This window comes from Gracilinanus agilis, chromosome X, assembly GCF_016433145.1.
Source record: "Gracilinanus agilis isolate LMUSP501 chromosome X, AgileGrace, whole genome shotgun sequence".
Lineage (NCBI taxonomy): Eukaryota > Metazoa > Chordata > Mammalia > Didelphimorphia > Didelphidae > Gracilinanus > Gracilinanus agilis.
The window spans coordinates 45,965,022-45,984,289 of record NC_058136.1 but is presented as its reverse complement, the minus strand read 5'-3'; the positions used below and the strand labels follow the sequence as shown (position 1 = coordinate 45,984,289).

The following is a 19,268-nucleotide window of genomic DNA, read 5'->3' as shown; positions in this document are numbered from 1 at the left end:
GTATAAACTTGTAACAACTTTACCATTTAAGATCTAGATTTTGTTTTTTATGCATACTTCTCCTATCATTAGGCTCCTAGTTCCTATTTCAGGATGAAGGATCTATAACTGAAGAACTTGTTTGTATTCTTTCCTTTTTATCAAAAGTATATCACCTTGGAGAAAGTAGTCAACTCAGCCTATCACTTTCTCAGGTTATGTTATTTTATTATAGTTTCCCACAACTGTTAAGTTAAGAATTTCTTAGTTCATATAAATGGGCAAGTGGTAAAAATTGAGTCCCAAAATAATGCTCCCTCAATGTAAGATTTATTATAAAGTTAGTTCGTCTACTGTCCCAATAGGTGCTCTCACTCTGGAGGTATATTGATTTATGAAAACCATAAAAGTACTACTTATTAAATATTATGGTCTGATCCTGCATCTGCAACAAAAAATATAGTTGCAAAAGTGAATCATCGAGAGACCATGAGTCAGGTCCTTAACCTAACCTACTCACTGAACTAGAAAATAGGAATCTTGACTTTTTTTTTTGTTTTAGATCTTATAACTATCTTTTTTTAACTAAAATCAGTCTTTTCTCCTTTCTGGTCTCTGTTATGATGTTGTAAAAAGAACAGTTTGGACTTGTTGGCCTCTTTTCTAGGACTAGGATTCTTTTCTTCTGTACTCATCATAGGACCATAGATTTAGAGCAAAAAGGGACCTTAGAGGTCAAGCTAAACTATCTCAAAGCAGAGAGATTAAGTGACTTCCCAAGTGTCACACAGATAGTAAGTCTCTGAGGTAGGCTTTGAATCCAAGTATTCCTGAGTTCAAATCCTATGCCCTATATACTCTACCATGTTAACTTAAAGTGCTTGGCTAGACGTTGATAGGTTAGTAAATGATTAATTTGTTAAAACCATTTTAGTCGCATGTTAAGAATAACTTAAGTTACCTGAGTTAATGTAAATTTCAAAAGCACCTATTCCCAGAGAGTAGCTTTGTTTTTTGTGGCATTTGGCCCATTAATATTGATATCGTCAAAGTACTAATGCACATTCATGTGAAGCAGTGTAGACAAAATATCCACTTGATAGTAATTGTTCAGTTCTCGTGTGTGAGCTTTTTTAGTCATTTAGACATATATTTTGAACCTGTAGTCAAAGAATAATAAGATATTATCCATTACTTGAAAAGACATTCATTCTTTATAGCCACACTTCATAAATATTTGTTTAAATAAAACTATAACTTGGATACAGGCAGAATGAAAAAACTTTTACATATAACTGTGCATTTCTTTTTTCTAGTGTTGATACAAAGATTAGAGTTCAAAAAACCGTTGATCATTTGGGCACTGTGCAATTCTGGTAGTAAGAAATTTCCTTGACCAAGAAAAACCATTTTCTTTATTTTTTGTGAAAAAAATTTTTCCTCATCTAAAATAGAGTATAATACTTTAAGTGTATATAGACTATGGACATACATTAGAAATTCCTTTCTACCTATTGGAGAAGCATGTTTTTCACTAGAAACTGTAGTACATACTCCTTATAAGCTCTAAAAATGATCTTCATGAAGACCTACAGACAGGATTCTGTGGAATGGGAATATAGGAAGAATAGATTTAATTCATAAGAACGACATCTTTTCTCAGAAATTTTTACACTTTCATTTATTTAAGAGCACCTCCTATGACATCTGTGAGAGGGATCAGTGGAGGGTGGGGAAAGCAGGAGAAACTTGTTAGGGAGAACTGGAAAACTCGGATTATATTATAGCAGGTCCAATGAAAGTGGTTATTGTCATACTTTTCCAGTAAATTTATAGAAAATTATGCTGAACCATATCACTTGGTTTTAGATTTTGATTCAAATGCCCTTAATTAAAGGATTTGAGCTCAGGTATATTTTTTTTAATTGAGCTTCCTACAAGACCAATTCTCAAAAAAATTCTCATTCCCAAGTTAAGAACAGATCATTCTCTTCCCTCTTTTGTGGAGGTATTATAGCATAGAACTTAGAGAGCTGGCCTTGGGTTCAGGAAACTGTTGTTCAGTCACATCCAACTCTTCATGACCACATTATCTAATAAATAAAGCACTGTCAGAGTTTCTACACTTGCAATAGATTATCAGCGTCTGCCATTTAAGAAACAGTTGAAGTTCAGTACCCATGGGCCTGTTTTGATGCATGAGCCAATAAAAGAACATTGAATCATAGGGTCATAGAGTGTTAAGGTGGGTGGGCCCAAGAGATCATGAAGAATAATCTATCTTCTTCGATAATCAGTATGAAATTTTATTAGACCCCATAGATAATCAGCAACTTTTCTGTCAAAGAGAGAATACTAGACCAATACTGAAATACTTTTCTATTTACATGATATATATTATCATTCTAGGGGGAAAAGAAGAATATCTATTTACTATTTTTTGTAATTCTTTCACTTGAAAAATCTAACATGTCAGGAAAAATGAGGGAAGGATAAGTTAACCCCTTAAACAAGAGAATTTGGTAAAATGGGATGTGCATTAAAGATTAGCAAATGTGTCCAAAGAGAGAGGGGCACAGAGAAACTTCAGCAGAAATCTTTTGATGTTGGTATCAGAGAAGGGAATTCAGGAAAACATGACAAGAGGGCATTGAAGAGACGGTCATTATCTTGGAAGCCTGATTTTGAGGAAGGAGGAAGAAGCAAAAGTTGAGGAGCTGATAGAAAGGAGAACCTTATGCCCCTGTAACACTGAGGTTATGTCCCTGCACTATTTAACCACGTGCCCACTTCATTTCCTGCTGATTCCCCACATTGGGTTTGTTCATTTATGGTCAAGCATCAGCAAATGAAAATCTCATTGAAAGTTGAATTCTTAACTCAAATTTATGAGGGACCTGGTTATTTTTGCTTTGGAAATTACAGGCTTTTAAGGTCCTGGATACCAGGATCACTGTGTGGTTAGCTTAAGAGAACAGAAATAAGAGTGGAGTCTTCAGAATGCCTTATATCCATTAGCACTTAAAAGGCTTTGATACTTCTTGACTCCTTCTAAAATGATAGTTGTTATCATACCTCCTTGTTAAGGTAGGAACTTAGGTAGGACAGATAGAATTGTTGTCCTTTTATTTCAGTATTCCACTATTTAGAGCAGTGGTTCCCAAACTTTTTTGGCCTCCCGCCCCCTTTCCAGAAAAAATATTACTTAGCCCCCTGGAAATTAATTTTTTTTAATTTAATAGCAATTAATAGGAAAGATAAATGCACCTGTGGCCATCACCGCCCTCCTGGATCGCTGCAGCACCCACCAGGGGGTGGTAGCACCCACTTTGGGAATCACTGATTTAGAGTGTATCTGTGATCTTATTGAGTCCTCTAACAGTACAGATTTCAAACCACCTATAACTTCTTAAACTACATGATTCTTTTGTTAAGTCATCCATATGGGTTCACTTAGCATACTAATGATGTTCTACTTGGTCTCTTGACATTAAATGAGTATCGAATGCAGAGCATATCTTTCTCCAGTGCCATAAATTATTTCTGAGAATTGTGCTTTTTAGTGGAAGAGGGAAAATAGATGTGATATATATCTCCTGAATGTAAACAGTTAAGTTCTGTCAGAGTTGCAACAACAGTAAATATTCCTATTGGATCACAAGATCTAGAACCATAGCTGCTTTTAGTTTCTTCAAAGTGCACAAAAAATTATGTCTTGCTACCTTCTTAAATTTGGGGGAAGGAAACTAAAGGTTTCTCAATAGTTATTAAATGTGGTTAGACACAGTACAGCATTCCTTAGAGATGTTAGTTCCAGCATAAAAGTAACCGAACTGTACAAAGCCTTTGAAATGTCATTTTTAGCAATTCAGGAAAGAAGAAAGGTAGAAATTACACATCTAAAACTTCACAAAAAACCAGACAGTACAGAAACATTTTTCACTGAGCTGAAGGTTCTTTTTTTTTCATTGGTGATAGCTGGATTCTTCCAGAATACTTGAAGAATTAAATAGCGGGCTAGCTTGTCTTCTTTTAGGAACTTTTATTTAATAATACATTTTCAGACCAAGCAGGAATGATGCATGGAAACACTACTGCTGAAGTATAGGAGACATTAAGTGATACCATGTGCTAATAGAAAGAAGTGATATCAGGTGGGGTTGTGCTCCATAGCTCCTCCTCTGTTCCTGTTGTCAATTTCATGTAATTTATGAATTCATGTTAATTTTACCCCCTCCTCATTTACTTTTGGGACAAGTTAACCTCAGTTACCCTCCTTACCCAGAGGTGTCCCTGTTCTTCCACTCAGACTGCAAACTCCTCTCCAAAATACAGAAGTCCACACAAGTTTGATATCTTCTCTGTGGTCTACTTTAAAATGTTGACTGTTAACAGTCTTCAAATATGTTAAGTGAAAAAATCTATGAAGTTATACACCGTCTATTTTGACCTGGAAAAAATATAGAAAAGGCTCCTTATTGAGTAAATTAAAAAGAAAATTGATCATACTAAAAGTTAGACTTTATCTAGTACCTACTATGAACCAGGTGCTGTGCAAAACACTTTGAAAATATTATCTCATTTGATTGTCATGATGATCCTGGGAGATTGGTGCTCTTATTATCCTCTTTTTATTGTCAAGGAAACTAAGAGAAACAGAAGTTAAGTGACTTTCCTAGGATTCTAAGGCTAGTAAGTATGTGAGTCTGGTTTTGAATTCAGGTCTTCCAGACCCCAAGCCCAGCATTTTATGCACTGTGCCACCAAGCTAACCACTACGATCATTTCTTTCTTTTGTTAAACCCTTAATTTCCATCTTAGAATCAATACTATGTTTTGGTTCCAAGGCAGAAGAATGGTAAGGGATAGACAATAGGGGTTAAGTGACTTGCCCAGGGTCTTGCAGCTAGGAAGTGTCTGATGCCAGATTTGAACCTAGGACCTCCTATTTCTAGGGCTGGCTCTCAATTCACTGAGCTACCCAGCTGCCCCCTCCTTTGCTTTTCACACCCACCAAATATAGGGATACAGTTGAAAACTGTGATGGAAATTCCAGGGAAAATCCTGTGGTCCTTTTTGGCTAGAGAAGACGATGCATGACGGAAAATAATTTGAAATAATTCTGAATGTGTGAGCCTGCATATGTCAAAGTGTGTATATAGACAAAGACATACATGTACTTATATATGCATTAGTCTCTGACTTAGTATAGAAAATAGCATTGATCTGAGTCTTGAAGGAGACTAGGGATTAGAAAAGGGAAAGGTAAGTAGGATAGAACAATCGTGACATTGGAGATAGTGCAAAAGCAAGGAGACCAGAGAAGTAGTGTTGTTCAAGGATAGTATGAAGGCCAATCTAGCTAGTGTTAAGTATTTGAAAGAGACGAATATATGAGACTTGGAAAGGTAGTGTAAGACTAGATTATTAAAGGTTTTGAAAACCAAACTGAGGAGTTGGGATCCTAACTGTCCTAGGGAACCACTAGAATTCATTGAGCAAGAGAGCAACCCAGTCAGACTACTGCTTTAGGAATATTACTTTGGCAATCCTAGGAGAATGGATTGGAAATGGAGAATCTGGAGGCAAGGAGGTCAATTAGTCAGATAATTTGATAGTCCAGGAGAGAGACTTCGAACACCTGAACTAAGGATATATTTATGTGGGTAGAGAGAAAGAAATGGCAGCTAGAGATGGGCAGGTCCAAACAATAAGACCACAGCTCCCTAATTTTCTGGATGTAGAATTTCGAAACTGAAGTATGAGAAGGAAAGGCAAAATCTCTTCACTACTCATCTGAAGGAATTAGGTGTGCTTCGCCCTTTTGATTAAAATACTGTTCTATCCTAGTCATTTTTTAATAAAATCAATTCTGTGGCAGCATTTGACTTCCGTTCCAGCAAATCCTAAATCCTAGTAGCATTTCAAGACATATTATTTTTTCAAGTTTTAAACCATATTGTTTTCAGCTAGCCAGTTTTCTTATGGACTACTGTGTGTGGGAGTGGAGGTGTATGTCTTTGGAGGGGGAAACCCAAATCTTTAATTCCATCGGTGAAGGCAATTTCAAGTATGGAAACTACATCCACTGATGTAGTTTAACTGAACTTCTAGTTTTAGAGAGTTGCCCCAGGTGTAGAGAAACTGGATGACTCACTCAATATCACATAGTATTATCAAAGGTAATATTCAAACTCGGGTCTTCCTGAATCCAAGGTTAGCCCTCTAGCCACTATTCAGTATTGCCCTTCAGATAATGTTAATACTTTTGCCATTGAGGACAAGGACTATATTTTACTCATCTTTGTATCTACCTATACCATTTTTCTTATAAGGACTATTTGGAAAATATACTTGATTGATTGAATGACTACCAAAGCCAGCCCATAGCTCTGGCATGAATTTAAAATATCTTTAGTGAAAGTGTAACAGAAGCTTTTTTAACCTTGTAAATATGCTGTCCATCTTCTCATTCCATGCTTTGTTAAGTGGGAATGCCAATGTAGCAGGCACATGGTAATATAATGTTCGTTAAGTAGCACAGTTTATCCATAATCTAGGATTAGAAAGCCAACATATGTGCTGCATTGCATTAGTATTCAACAGGATTATGCTGCTAATAGACTGTTACTTTGATATCATGAATATGTAATATTTTTGCAAAAATATGACTTAACCATCCTTCAGGAGGACACATTTTGCATTTTTATTTAAGTTCCTGAAGATAACTACATTGTGCATTTAACATACATTCAAAAAAGAATATGGAAATTATAGATGAAAACCCCCTTTAATCACTTCTTCCCACTACTAGAAGAACAATCACTTAAAACATCTACTTTCTATTTGCAGAACTTGATACATTTGCCAGTTGTGCTTAAGAGAACCAATCACAAGTCACACAAATCATTCCAATAAGAAGAGCCACATGGTGCAGGAAGGAAGTCTGATAGAAGCCATTTCTCTATTCTGGGTCCTACTTTCCTCCTCTATTAAATTCAGGGGTTGGATTACATGAACTCTATATTTTCAAAATGGCATCATTGAACTCATAACCATGAATATCCATGGAGCTGTCGTTGTAGGAGAAACCATTTCATATTCTGCCATGTTCTGTCAGTATATGCTTTAAAAACAAATTATTCTGCTTTTAATGTAGTGTTACTAATATAAACAAATATTAAATTAAAAACCGCTTTCTCGTGAGAAAATTAATTCACTTATATATTTTGAATTACCAGCTAATTTTGAAATATATTCTGCAGTTAACTAGTAGGACCCAGTAACTCATTCTGGTCTATCCTGCTAGCAGAGTTAAAAGATTTAACATTAATATAGCCATGCTGCTATCTCTACATTTAATTCAAGTGAACTAGAAAGGAAAATTGAACTCGTTTTCTATAAATTCCAAGGTCTTCCAAAGTTTTTCTTAATTAAAATAGACTAAATGAACATAATGGGACTGTTATGAGAATTCATTAGATCTTGAGATTGTGTATTGTTCAGGTTGCTTTCAACTACTCAGAAGAAATATAAGCTATACTATACATATGTATCATCAATGCTGAAACTAGGGTGGAAGCAAACAAGGCTTTATCTCCAGGGCCCTGTATGTTAGAAGCCTCAAATATCTATATGCCATAACCTTCCTAGTCTGCTGCTCTCTGAGTGGCATCATTCCATAAATGGTCTCAGGTTTCCTGGGGTCTTCTTTTTTTAATATTTTATTTTTTAGAAAAATTTTCCATGGTTGCATGATTCTCCTGGGGTCTTCTTGAACAAGTAGAGATGTCACAGAACATAGGCTGGTGTCCAGAGTCTCTCTCTCAATAGTTCGCTGCTATTTTTTCCCCTCTCCTCCCTCACACTTCAGATGATTTGAGGGCAAGTTGAGGGGCTGCTTTCTTTTTTTTCTGGGTGCCAAAATTACAAATTATGTTTCTATGTTAGTTTTACTGTTGGCATCAATAGTATTAGCTCTACATCCTTCCATGCTACAGTCAAAATGCAGAATATAATAGTACCAATAGCAACTCTATACTCCTTATAGTTTTGTGCATTTTGGGAGCAAGGATGTTTGGAATGTTTGGAAAGTGGGATACACTAACTTTGAATAATATTTTGCATATGTTTTCAAGGCCAGTTAGAAATGAAAATGAAAAGAGATATTGTTGTATCTCGATCACCCAATATTCCACAAAAGTTGGATGAGTGTGAATGTTAAGCAAATGCTATTTTCTGGAAAACAAACATGGAAGCAGTAACCTACAAATTTAAATCTTGATTTAGGGAGTTGAAAGAATAAGAGATAAAATATTCCTTTTTCTGTCCAAATATTTGTCAAATTGGAGAGTTTTCTTTTAATAACTTTGACAAAGCGCTCATAGTTACTGTCATTTATGCTTCCATAGATTGGCAATTGCTTTTTTTTTTTAAAAAAAAGGACCAAGTGATGGGTAGATGAGTTAATATTCGAGACATAAACTTAAATTTTAGCAAAGCATGTAACATATAGCATATCTCTCAAGATGGAAATATGGGAACTCTACAGCTAGTAGGTTTGGAAACTGAATAGATGCAAAGAATAATTATGAAATTAATGCCAGGCATTTTTGACTCTTTTGAACTTTTTTTATGGTCTGGAAATGTGGCATTAATACCTATGTTTTGTGAGATCTTGACTTTTGGGTATACTGGCCAGGATTTTCAAAGATCAAGTTGTATAGAAAAAATGTAACATAATATCCTTTTTATTTTTAATTTTTTAATTCTTTACACAACAAACTGGGGACCTAGAATTCTCCAGGACAATTATTGTCTATGATAGTTATCTTGTACTATTTTATTTCAGATAGTGGAAAGGAAAAAACACCCCAAAACCTTCATGTGGAAAGTACTCTTATGTTTTCCATGTGTCATTTCCTAATGTGATTAGTTTTTAATGGTGATATTGACTCTGGCTGTGCTATTTTAATGTAGTCTTTTTCTTTTAAGAATTTTTACTTAAAAGCCTTTCTTTCCATGTCCCTTCAAAAGACTTATTGCTGTATGGGAGCTTTTATTTTGGAGCATGCCAGTACAGCGCTAGACATCCAGCTAAAAGGGGGAAAATTCAGATATTTCTAGAATTCTGCATCTTTTCTATCAGAAAAAAAAAATTTATATACTAGTAATCACCCCAAATAGGAGAACAAAAGTTTCCTCTGTCCTGTTTCCTTTAACACGACTATGTCGTCCCTATTCATTTTCTTGTTAAAACTGGTGGCCAATTGAGGGAAGACTGTGTCTCTGATAGTCTGCACCCAGACTGAGGTCTACATAAAGGAAACTATGAGCCTTGATCTTCAAAGGAGCTATAGCAAGGTTTTTCCCTCATCTTAGGTACAAATATTGACCTTCGATCAATGGGACAGTCTTTAGACTGTCGTCAAAGGGGACTAAAAAAGTGCCAAAATTTTTAAACTACAATTTAAAGGTTTTTGTGCCTAAAATTGGTCCAGAGTCTTGCACCTATCCTCTTGTATATATAAGCAGCATCTTAAAGCTCTCCCAAGATTTCATGCTTTGGAAAGTGAGACCATTATATAACTGCTCCTTTCAGTAGCTCAGTAATGAGGTGTTCTTGGATATAATCCAAGGGGGACCTGATTTATACTGAATTCATATCCATAGTGGACAATATAGCACGAAGCACAAATAAAAATGTGTTTGTTTCCGAAGGCTCTACAAAACGTTGACATTTCTGTTCCCTCCGTATAATAAAGAAGTTAAGGGAAGCACTAATGAAATCAAAAGGACACTGCCTTTATCTTTAAGCCTTCAGTCTAATGTTCTGTAACTTGGGAAACCCAACCTAGTGGAAAAACAAATAAATACCTGAATAAATAAATAGAAAATTAAATGTATAAATAAATAAAAATAAAAGCCATGCTGGTTAGATGGTTCAAAACTTGTGAAATCACCTGGAGCAGAAATATCTTTTTTTTTGTATTTATTAGAAAATCCCTGTGAAATCTATTATTTAAATGTATGTATATTTAGTCAGAGTTAGGTAAAGTTGGAAGAGTAATCTTTCTTTCAGATAATCATACTAATTCTGCCCTCCCAGAATATCTTATAGCTCTTGAGTTAAATGAATATTCCAACACTTTTACCTTTCTCATAACTCCATTTCCTCTTTCCAGCAATTCATACATTTCTATATGAACATATATGTGCAACGGAAATGAAAATGTTATATTCTTGCTGAAATATATTTCCTAAAAGCAAGTTGGTCATTTTGTATGATTTTAGAAATCATGATTTAAGAAGTTCTGTTTTCTTAGGAAGAGAAAATATTTTTTCTTTTTTAGCCTTAATCTTCACAAGCATTCAGTTGTGGATATTTTATTGCTTTCTGTAAAGAGGTAGGGATATTTATCAATTCTCTAAAAACTCAGACATACTGGTGCGTCCAGAATAAATAGGAAAGGCCGATCTTCTTTCATTTCACCTTGAATTTTATGATAGTATTGGAATATGTAACATTTTCCTAGGGCAGTATGGTTTAATGGGAAAAAAAGAAAAAGAGTAATGCATTGTTCACTTAACCCCTACCCTTTTGGATTCGGTGGCCACAACTGATTAACTTGGACCAGACTGAACTTGGAAATTTTTCATTCATCCCTTAGGATTACTAAGAGGCTCTCAGGAGTAGTTAGGAAATCTTCTAAGTATATGAGCATATCATTTCATAGCTGGAAGGGATCTCAGGCGTTAGTAATTAGTTCAATTGCAACTTATTTAATATGTGAGGAAACTGAAACCCCAAAAGAAAAAAATCAAAGGCTCATGGGATTTGGTACCATAGAGGGAGCCTAAGAGATCATCTAGGATAAGCCCACCATTTTATCAGTGAAGAAACTGGGGCTCAAAGATTTTGAATACTTTGCCCAAGGCCACCCAGCTAATGCGTTCCAGAGCCGAGAATAGAACCCAGGGGTTCTGAATGCCATTCTACTGTTCATCAGTATATTCATGTGTTTTTCATTTTAGCATGCGATGGACGTATTTAAAAACTTTCTGCATTGTTTGGAGGCTCTCAGAATTGGAAATTATACTTGGAACCAAGTAATAACGAATCAGCAAAGTTCTCTTAAGTAGTAGTAAATAATTTTAATTACTGGAATAATTAATCTGAATAAATTGCTTTTCATTGTTCATGATTTAAAGTTGAGCTTATGTTCACAAAGCAGTGGCTACGTGGAAACAATGAGGGATTTTTTTTAAATCTTACTTTCTGTCATAGTAACAACTCTAAGAGAGAAAGGCAAGAACTAGGCTAAAGCAGATTAAGTGACTTGTCACTTGGTCACACAGCTGGGAATCATCTGAGGCCAATTCAAACCTAGGTCCTCCTCACTACAGGCTTCTATCTATTATGTCGCCATTTTTAGAATTTTTTTTTCTTATCAATTGTGCAACCTATCTCTGTGGGCGAGAGGTTTTAAGGGGAAATGGAACTGTGGCTTATGATGCTATGTGGCCCCAGTAGAGCCACATCTCTGCTAAACAAAAAAATTTGGAGTTTAGAAACTTGGTCCCCTTTGGTTAGTTAGAGTGGTCCTGGTAGCCTGTTTAGTCTAGGCACATCCATTACTCCACTATGATCCTCAGATATTTGAAGAGGAACAAATCCAGCTTCCTCTAGGGGAGAGCCAATCAAATTTTAAAGAACTCTGAAAATAGCAGAATTTTAAGTCTCTGGGTCTTTCCTGTAGGGGAGTCGGAATCCTGGGTGATATAGTGCCTTCATTGGGCATGAATTCATTGGAGAGTGTTGCCTTCAAATTGCTTAATCCATAAAATGAGAGATTCACTGAGTTTCTGCATCTGTTAACAAGATCTTATTTTTTAAAAGGGCATATCCATACTTAGAACAGGTTCTTTACACTGTAAATGTTAAGGGATAATCTCGTTATTCAGAAATGGGCACTTTTTATTATTTTCTGCACATAAGCCCTGCTCTCACCTAATAAAGCCATCTTAAGATTTCATTCCAGTGACAACTCATTTTTTTATCCCTGCCCTTTAGCCCCTTTCAGGGGTCAGGAGAAGAAAGAGAAAGGACATGGCTTGACTACATAAGTATGACAGCTACGGATTTTCTGGGAAGCCTAATATATAGTAGCTCATCTTGTTATAACTGTAAAGAAGTACATGAAAGTATGAATCTCTTGGACTCTCAGTTTCTTTATTTGTAAAATGAGAGGATTGGCCCAGTCGAACAGTCCAGCTCTAAATCTTTTTGCTCAGAAACTAGTCTGGCAAGTTATTGTCTAGACGTAAGCAATTTGCTGATCCTCATCATTTTGAGGACATCTTAACCTTATTGATGTCAGTTGCTGGCCACAGAGGAGACCGAAATCTCAAAATAAATTCTTGCTTATATTTATCGAATGCTACCACCTAGCTCTGAAAATGTATTTGGACAAAATTCTTTCTACCCAGTTCTTCTGATTCAGTCCACTACTAATCATGTCACATTTTGTGTTCAGCTTTTGCTCCAGATGCTAAGATTTGGGTTGGGGGAGGTAGAGAAAGAAACTTCAGGAATACATGTAGGCTTGTATTGCTGACACCATTTTGCAAGCAAAAAAGGGGGGGGGATTAATCACGGGGTATAAGGTCTTCCAAATGTGCAGTCTTCTCTTTGTTCCAGCATGCTGATAAACATAGTTTTGCACATCCCTTTAATTCTGATAAATGCTTCCTAATTACTCTGTGGACAGGAAACATTAGTAAATTGTGCAGTTTCTGGTCAGTCTCCAAAACCATGACATAAATTCAGCTGGTGGGCTTCCATGGGAAAGTTGAGCCATTGTGACTGACCCGACAGGAAGTCACCAGTTCCCACAGCCTACCTAGGGCTAGGGAGGCAGGCTTACTCTATAACTTCTGGGCTAAAAATTGTGTGTTTTCACCCTTCAATAAATCCTCAGTATCTTCGCTATGGTATTTCAAAGCACCTATGATAATTAGAGGGTCGCTAAGTGGTACAGTAGATAGAGCCCTTTGCCTGGAATCGAGAAGATTCATCTTCCTGAGTTCAAATCCAGTGTCAGATACTTTTTAGCTGTGTGAGCCTGAGCACGTTAGTTAATCTTGTTTGCCTCAGTTTCCTCATCTATAAAATGATGTAGAGAAGGAAGTGACAAATCACCCTATTGTCTTTGTCAAGAAAACCTCAAATGACATCACAAAGATACAGACATGACGGAAAAATGACTACAGAACAAAAATGCTATCTAGAACCACAGTTCTAGGTGGAGTTACTTGTATTGATTGGAGTCCTTCAAGATATAGCCCTACTGCCACTTCTACACCGATCCTTCCCTGGTGCTCCTGCTGTGTGTATTTTTTTAGGTATATTCTTGCATGTACTTAAATATGTACATATTGGCTCCCCCTTAAAATATAAACTCCCTAAGGGGAGGGAATTGTTTGATTTTTGTCTTTGTATCCTCAGCTTTTAGCACACAGCTTCACATGTAATAATATTTAAGACATGATCAGTTACGCCAAGTCATCTGTCTTCTCTATTGAGAAAGACACGTATCAACCAACAGGGGTCCTTCTACGTAACGATGATTTCCTGCCATCAGATTCCTTCATAGCAAGACATGATCAATTTCTATCCCTTCTTCTTAGCAGAGATTTTATTGCTAAAATATCCAGAGAGTGTGGTAGGATGGCAGTATAGACGAGAGCTGCCTGGATCTAATAATATAAATTATGGCCATTCTTCTCCCCTGTCATGAAACTCATCAAGTCTTGGGAAAGGTTAGAGGGAGAATAGCTGTTATATTCGTGGGATGAACATTATCAGCTCCATTTCATTATTTCAAAGGTAACAATATCATCTCTATGGCATCTGTCTAGAGAAGTTCCAATTAGGAGAGATATCTTTTTGAGAGAATCGTGGATGAATGAGCTTTTCTCACAGCGTTATTTTTATTATTACTTCTTGGTGGAAGCTCTGAGTGCATGGCTTCAAAAGATACCCAAACTCTCTGAATTCTTTTTTTAAATCTTATCTACCTCTCTTTTTCTTGGCACTGAACATTGTTTAAATGCCAACCTCCCTAAAAGTAGGTTTTAATAGAGACTAAATGTTTCCTATAAGATACTTTCCCTTTCCCTTGATAATTTGACATTTATTTTAAAGGAGCAAAGTATGATATTGTTAAGTACTGAATAAATGCAAGAAGGCAAAAATCATACAACTATATTCCACTGCTCAACTATTTTAGGGAGCATATTTATTCTTCCTAACCAAACCAAGGTAGACCTGGTGGCACACACCAGTAATCCCTACTAGTGGTGAGGCTGAAGCTGGCGGATCTCCTGAGCTCAAGAATTCTGTGATGTAGTAGGTCTAAGGCCAAGAAAGTATATGTGATCTAAGTTTAGCAAACAATATGCTAAGTCTCCAGGAGCAAAAGACCAACAGTCTGCCTGAGGATAGTTGGATAGGTCAACAGAAGAAATGAAGCTCAATAAAGCTACCATGCTGATCAATAGTGGAATCGTGCCTATACCTGGATACTGCATTTCCAGTCTGAATGAGATAGGGAAACAGCCTCGTAATTCAAAAAAACAAAACAAAACAGGACAATATTTCCTGAGTTTGCCACCCTCTCCTTGGAATAAGTGTCCAATATTTTTTCCCACAGTGGAGCCAAATTATGAGACTTTAAAAACAAAAAGCTAAATTTCAACTTGTGCTCAGCTCAATATACATGCCTGTTCAGGACAGCTCAGCTAATGTGTAGTAACGTTGACATTCTGCTGGAAAGTCCAGTGTGATATTTACTTGTCATTTTTCCCATCTAAGCCATCCAGGTATTAAGTTATGTGTGAAACATTTTACAAAGAGAATTACCTCTACTGGGCTCCGAGGACAGATTGAGGAATGAAAAAAGTACATTTGCATGTCATCTACAAATAGAGATGATAAACGAACCAATAGGGCCAGATGAGATAACCCCAGAAGCTTAGGATACAGAAATATCCACCACAGAGTTTTAGTGGCTTCTCAGAACCCTTTTATGAAAAGTGCATTTAGTAGCAAGAGGTGAAAGATAAAGAATGGGACAATTAGAACAGATCTGAAAAGTCATAGGATAAGAGGAAAGGATTTTCTTTATATCTTTGGCTCCAAAAATCAGCTCCAATTAACCTTTGTACATTTTTTTTTCCTTTCCTCATCTCTTATTTCTCTGAGAGACAGTCTTTGGACTGGTGTTCTCATTCGAAAGCTTTAAGTCTGTATGGACCATTTTGATGGTCCCACAAAGCAAAGACCTGATGACAGTAGGAAAGGTTCCCAATCCCCTTGGACAGAAGCCAGGCTTTTGTTCTTTGTTTTATTCTGAAAAAGGGAAGGAGAATATCTAGACTGTCTTTTTTATCCAACTGAAAGAAGGAGAAGTGAAGATTAGAAAACCATTGCCTACAGTCAAATTCAGATCATTGGTGTATTTCAACTTCTTAAACTGGGGGCGGAATAGAGAGTTCTCTCCCTTTCCCCAGTTTCAGAAGATTTCATTTGACTGATACACATTCTAATTGTTATTTTGGGTGCTGAGTTGTGGAGGAGGGTTGGGTGAGGACATAAGACATTTGTTTTCCCCTAAATTTGGCAGTGTATTTTATAGAAAATTGACAGTTTTCTTTCTCATTTCACGAATCGAGCCCATTCAGCTGCCAATGCGTTGTTGAGTAGCGTTGGCAAATTATAATGATGTCCTAGTTGGACAACTTCGAAACTAGACACATTCTCATAACTTTAAACCTTTATCCACCCAGATTGCTATCTCTACCTGGTGCGGTGGGCATTAGAATGCAATATTATGTAGGTGGGAGGAGACAGCTCAGCCAGCCATCAAATTGTTCACAGTTGACAGAGCATGTTTAAATCAGCTGTTTAAAGTATGCATGGAAAATGTAACTCTAATAGACTTGGTAAAAATACAAACTTCTGAAAGCTGAGTTCACACATGGCCCTCTCCTGGGATGTTGATTAGGAGTCCCTCTCTGTAGCATAGTCTTCGTTAAAGCTTTAGGAAAACTTAATTTCTTATTCTTAAATCTCCTTCCTAACTAATTCATGAGTTATTTCTCTTCCCACCAAGAACCCTAAATGTAATCTTTGTCACATTAAACAGTATTGTCAAACTAAATTTAATGCTCTTTAGAAAAACTCAATATTTGATTCCCAGAAACTTAGTCGTTTAAAAAGGAATTAAAAGGGAGTAAATTCAGATCCTAGAATGGAATGTTAGAGCTGAAGTCATTCTTGAAGATGGCCTAGTCCAATGTCCTCAGTTTACCTATATGAGGAAATTGAAGGTGATGTTTCTAACCTTAACTTCCTTACTGCCATTTCTTCTTCTTGTGGCATTTTGAGTCCATATGTGGAATTTCTTCTATCACTGATGATGAAAATCATTATAGAACCTTTGAAAGTACCTTGCATTTTATATCTATTATCGTGAAGAGTTCATCTACAGATGCATTTGGCATAATATGCTATACCTGAGCCTAACACAGAGCTTTGGTTAGAACTTCTTTCTTTCATTTTTGTTGTATTGTTGTTTTAGATGATGTCATGTCTTTCCTTCCAAAGTTCTTCTCTGTACAAATTTGTTTCTCTCTGCTTTCTGGCTCATGTGGTTTCTTGACTCTTGGCTCCCTTGTGGCAACTGCTTTTTGTCAGTTAAATTTTTTCACAAGTCCACATCCATTAGGAAATCAAATAACGTAAATCATAAGAAAACAGAGCAGCATCAGAGCTTCAAGGGCATTGTTTTCTTGTTTAATAAGATATTTTTCCATAGAAGTAAAAATGAGGGAACTATAAAACTGAAATTAAACAGGTGGAAGTCATTGAAAAAAAACCTTAAGTGATACCGCGTAATTGCCTGTTTATGCCTTCTCGAGCCTTATCAAATTTTATACCGATTAGTCTATTTTTTCTTTTTATTAATATTTTAAATAGTTTGTTGTTGCTGTTGTTTTGTTTTTAGCATATAACTAAATAGTATGTATTTTTTTCCATTTTCTCTCTCCAAAAGGCTGCCAATGAGCTTGGGATGACTGATATTCCACTGAATGATCCAAATGTGATCGCTATTCGGACTTACCCTCTGGTAAGGAAGCAAAGAATTCAGAAACTTTTTGTTTGTCTGTTTGTTTTACTTCTTGCAATCCTTTAGTAGATTTGGCCCTGGTGGTCTATCTAAAGCCTTAACTCTCAATGTGTGTTAGGAAGGCTCTGAGAGTTTCACGTGGAGCCATCTTTTTGAATCATTTCATTACTTACAGAATGGAATCGACTACCCAGATAGAAACCAAATGAGTGATCTTGCTCTGCCAGTGCCATTTAACAAGAAATGATAAAATCATTATTAGATTAGAGCCAAATTTCATTGAAAAGTCAGGAAACCCCACAGTGACATCATTCAACCCAGAGAACCCATTTATGACATTATAGAATCAATTAATGACTTCAGGTGAGAGTGTGCTTTGAAAAGTTCTTTGGTATGAAGAAATTTGATTACACTAGCACTCGTTAGTGTCTCACGGGAAGCAACCCCAGTAGGCCCTTAGTCCACTTTATTCCAGGGAGATGGTTCTTTTGGCTTAACGTGGTAGCCAGGGCAAGGCAAAATATTGACTAGGGTCTTTGGCCCACTGAAATGATCTGAGCAAGGCTCGCTTAAATAGAACTTTAAAGTGGACTAAGTTGGCTTTTGGTGTCCTCACATATACCAGGCAAGCAATGAATTCACATTGCTCTGACAAGAGCCCCCCAGTTTGACACCTCGCCATCCCTGGGGCAAAATCTGCTTCATTGGGGCAGCCTCCAGATATGGATCACACCTGTGATTTCATTGATTCAGGGAATTCCTGAGTGAGAAAGCTCCCACTACCTAGGCATGTTTGTTTCTTCTCTTGAGGAGTGCCTAGAGTACTGACCTTAAATGCCTTGTCAGTGGTGGGGCTCCAACCAGGCTTCAGGCCCGGCTCACTATCCCGTAGACCCTGCTACTTCCTTTTAGGAGGGGAATATTCATATCAAAATTCCCTACTGAGTTAGCCTGAGCCTGAAAATAACCATTGGTGTTACAGTAAAATAACTCTCAAATATAAAAGCAATGAAATAACTATACTAGATATAATGCAAAGTAGCCAAAGTCATTATGAAGTATTACTGTGTGTGTGTATTGTAAATACATATTTCTTGAGATTCATTTGTTCTAAGCCTTCTGATAGTCTTTGCTATTAATTCACAACAAAATATATTTTTCCTTTTTTTTCCTTCAAAAGCATTTAATGCCAGCTGCGAGACCACGCACCCCACTGCGAGAACCCGCTGTCCAGGAGACAGTGGTGGACATCTGGGGTCCTCCTGAGGTAGGGAAAAATTATTAAGTGAGAAATAGTTATTACATTTGTTATAATGATTTCTCACCAAAGTTATTTGTATTTCAAAAGGATAGCTTACTAGTGAAAGGAATATATATATATATATATATATATATATATATATATATATATATATGTTTTAATGATGGAATTTTAGGTCAGATTTTTTGGGAAGAGGAGATTCCCAACATCTCTTATCATATACAATAGAGATACCTACCTCTTGTACTCACAGTCGGTGGACAAGCTTGGGAATGACTCTTCGAAGGAATGCTTTGACCTGTAGACCAGACTGCTTGGAATTCTGTTACTTGAATCTCATTCCAAGTAGAGCTACTATTTATAGTAGTGTGAGTTCAGTAAAAATTGCCTTTTTGATTAATGAAAGTGGACAGCAGTCTAAATAAGTAACAATTTCAAATGACCAAAAGTGTGTAAAGTAAGAGAGTTTTGTTAATTTTCAAGTATAAACCACAGCTCAAACTTGGATAGTCATGCCCTTTCTTTTTTCTTTTTCGTAGACTTTTATTTTTTTTTTACATGATTCATGTTTTTACTTTCCCCTTTACCCCCCTTTTAGCCCCACCCATATCCAAAGCATATTTCCACTGGTTTTAACACGTGTGATCAGTCAAGACTTATTTACATATTATTGATAGTTGCATTGGTGTGGTCATTTAGTGTCACATCCCCAACCACGTCTGCATCAACCCAAGTGTTCAAGAAGTTGTTTTACTTCTGTGTTTCCACTCCTGCAGTTCTTCCTCTGAATGTGGGTAGTGTTATTTTCCATAAATCCCTCAGAATTGTCCTGGGTC

General features: G+C 36.4%; 1 protein-coding gene across 1 annotated transcript in view; it reads left to right on the top strand.

Annotated features, from left to right (window-relative positions):
• LOC123253664 (protocadherin-11 X-linked-like) overlaps positions 1–19,268 on the top strand; it is a 542,326-nt gene that overhangs the window by 216,154 nt on the left and 306,904 nt on the right. Inside the window, 2 exon segments of the mRNA XM_044682822.1 lie at positions 17,097–17,171; positions 18,352–18,438. Coding sequence (XP_044538757.1) covers positions 17,097–17,171; positions 18,352–18,438 — 162 coding nt within the window.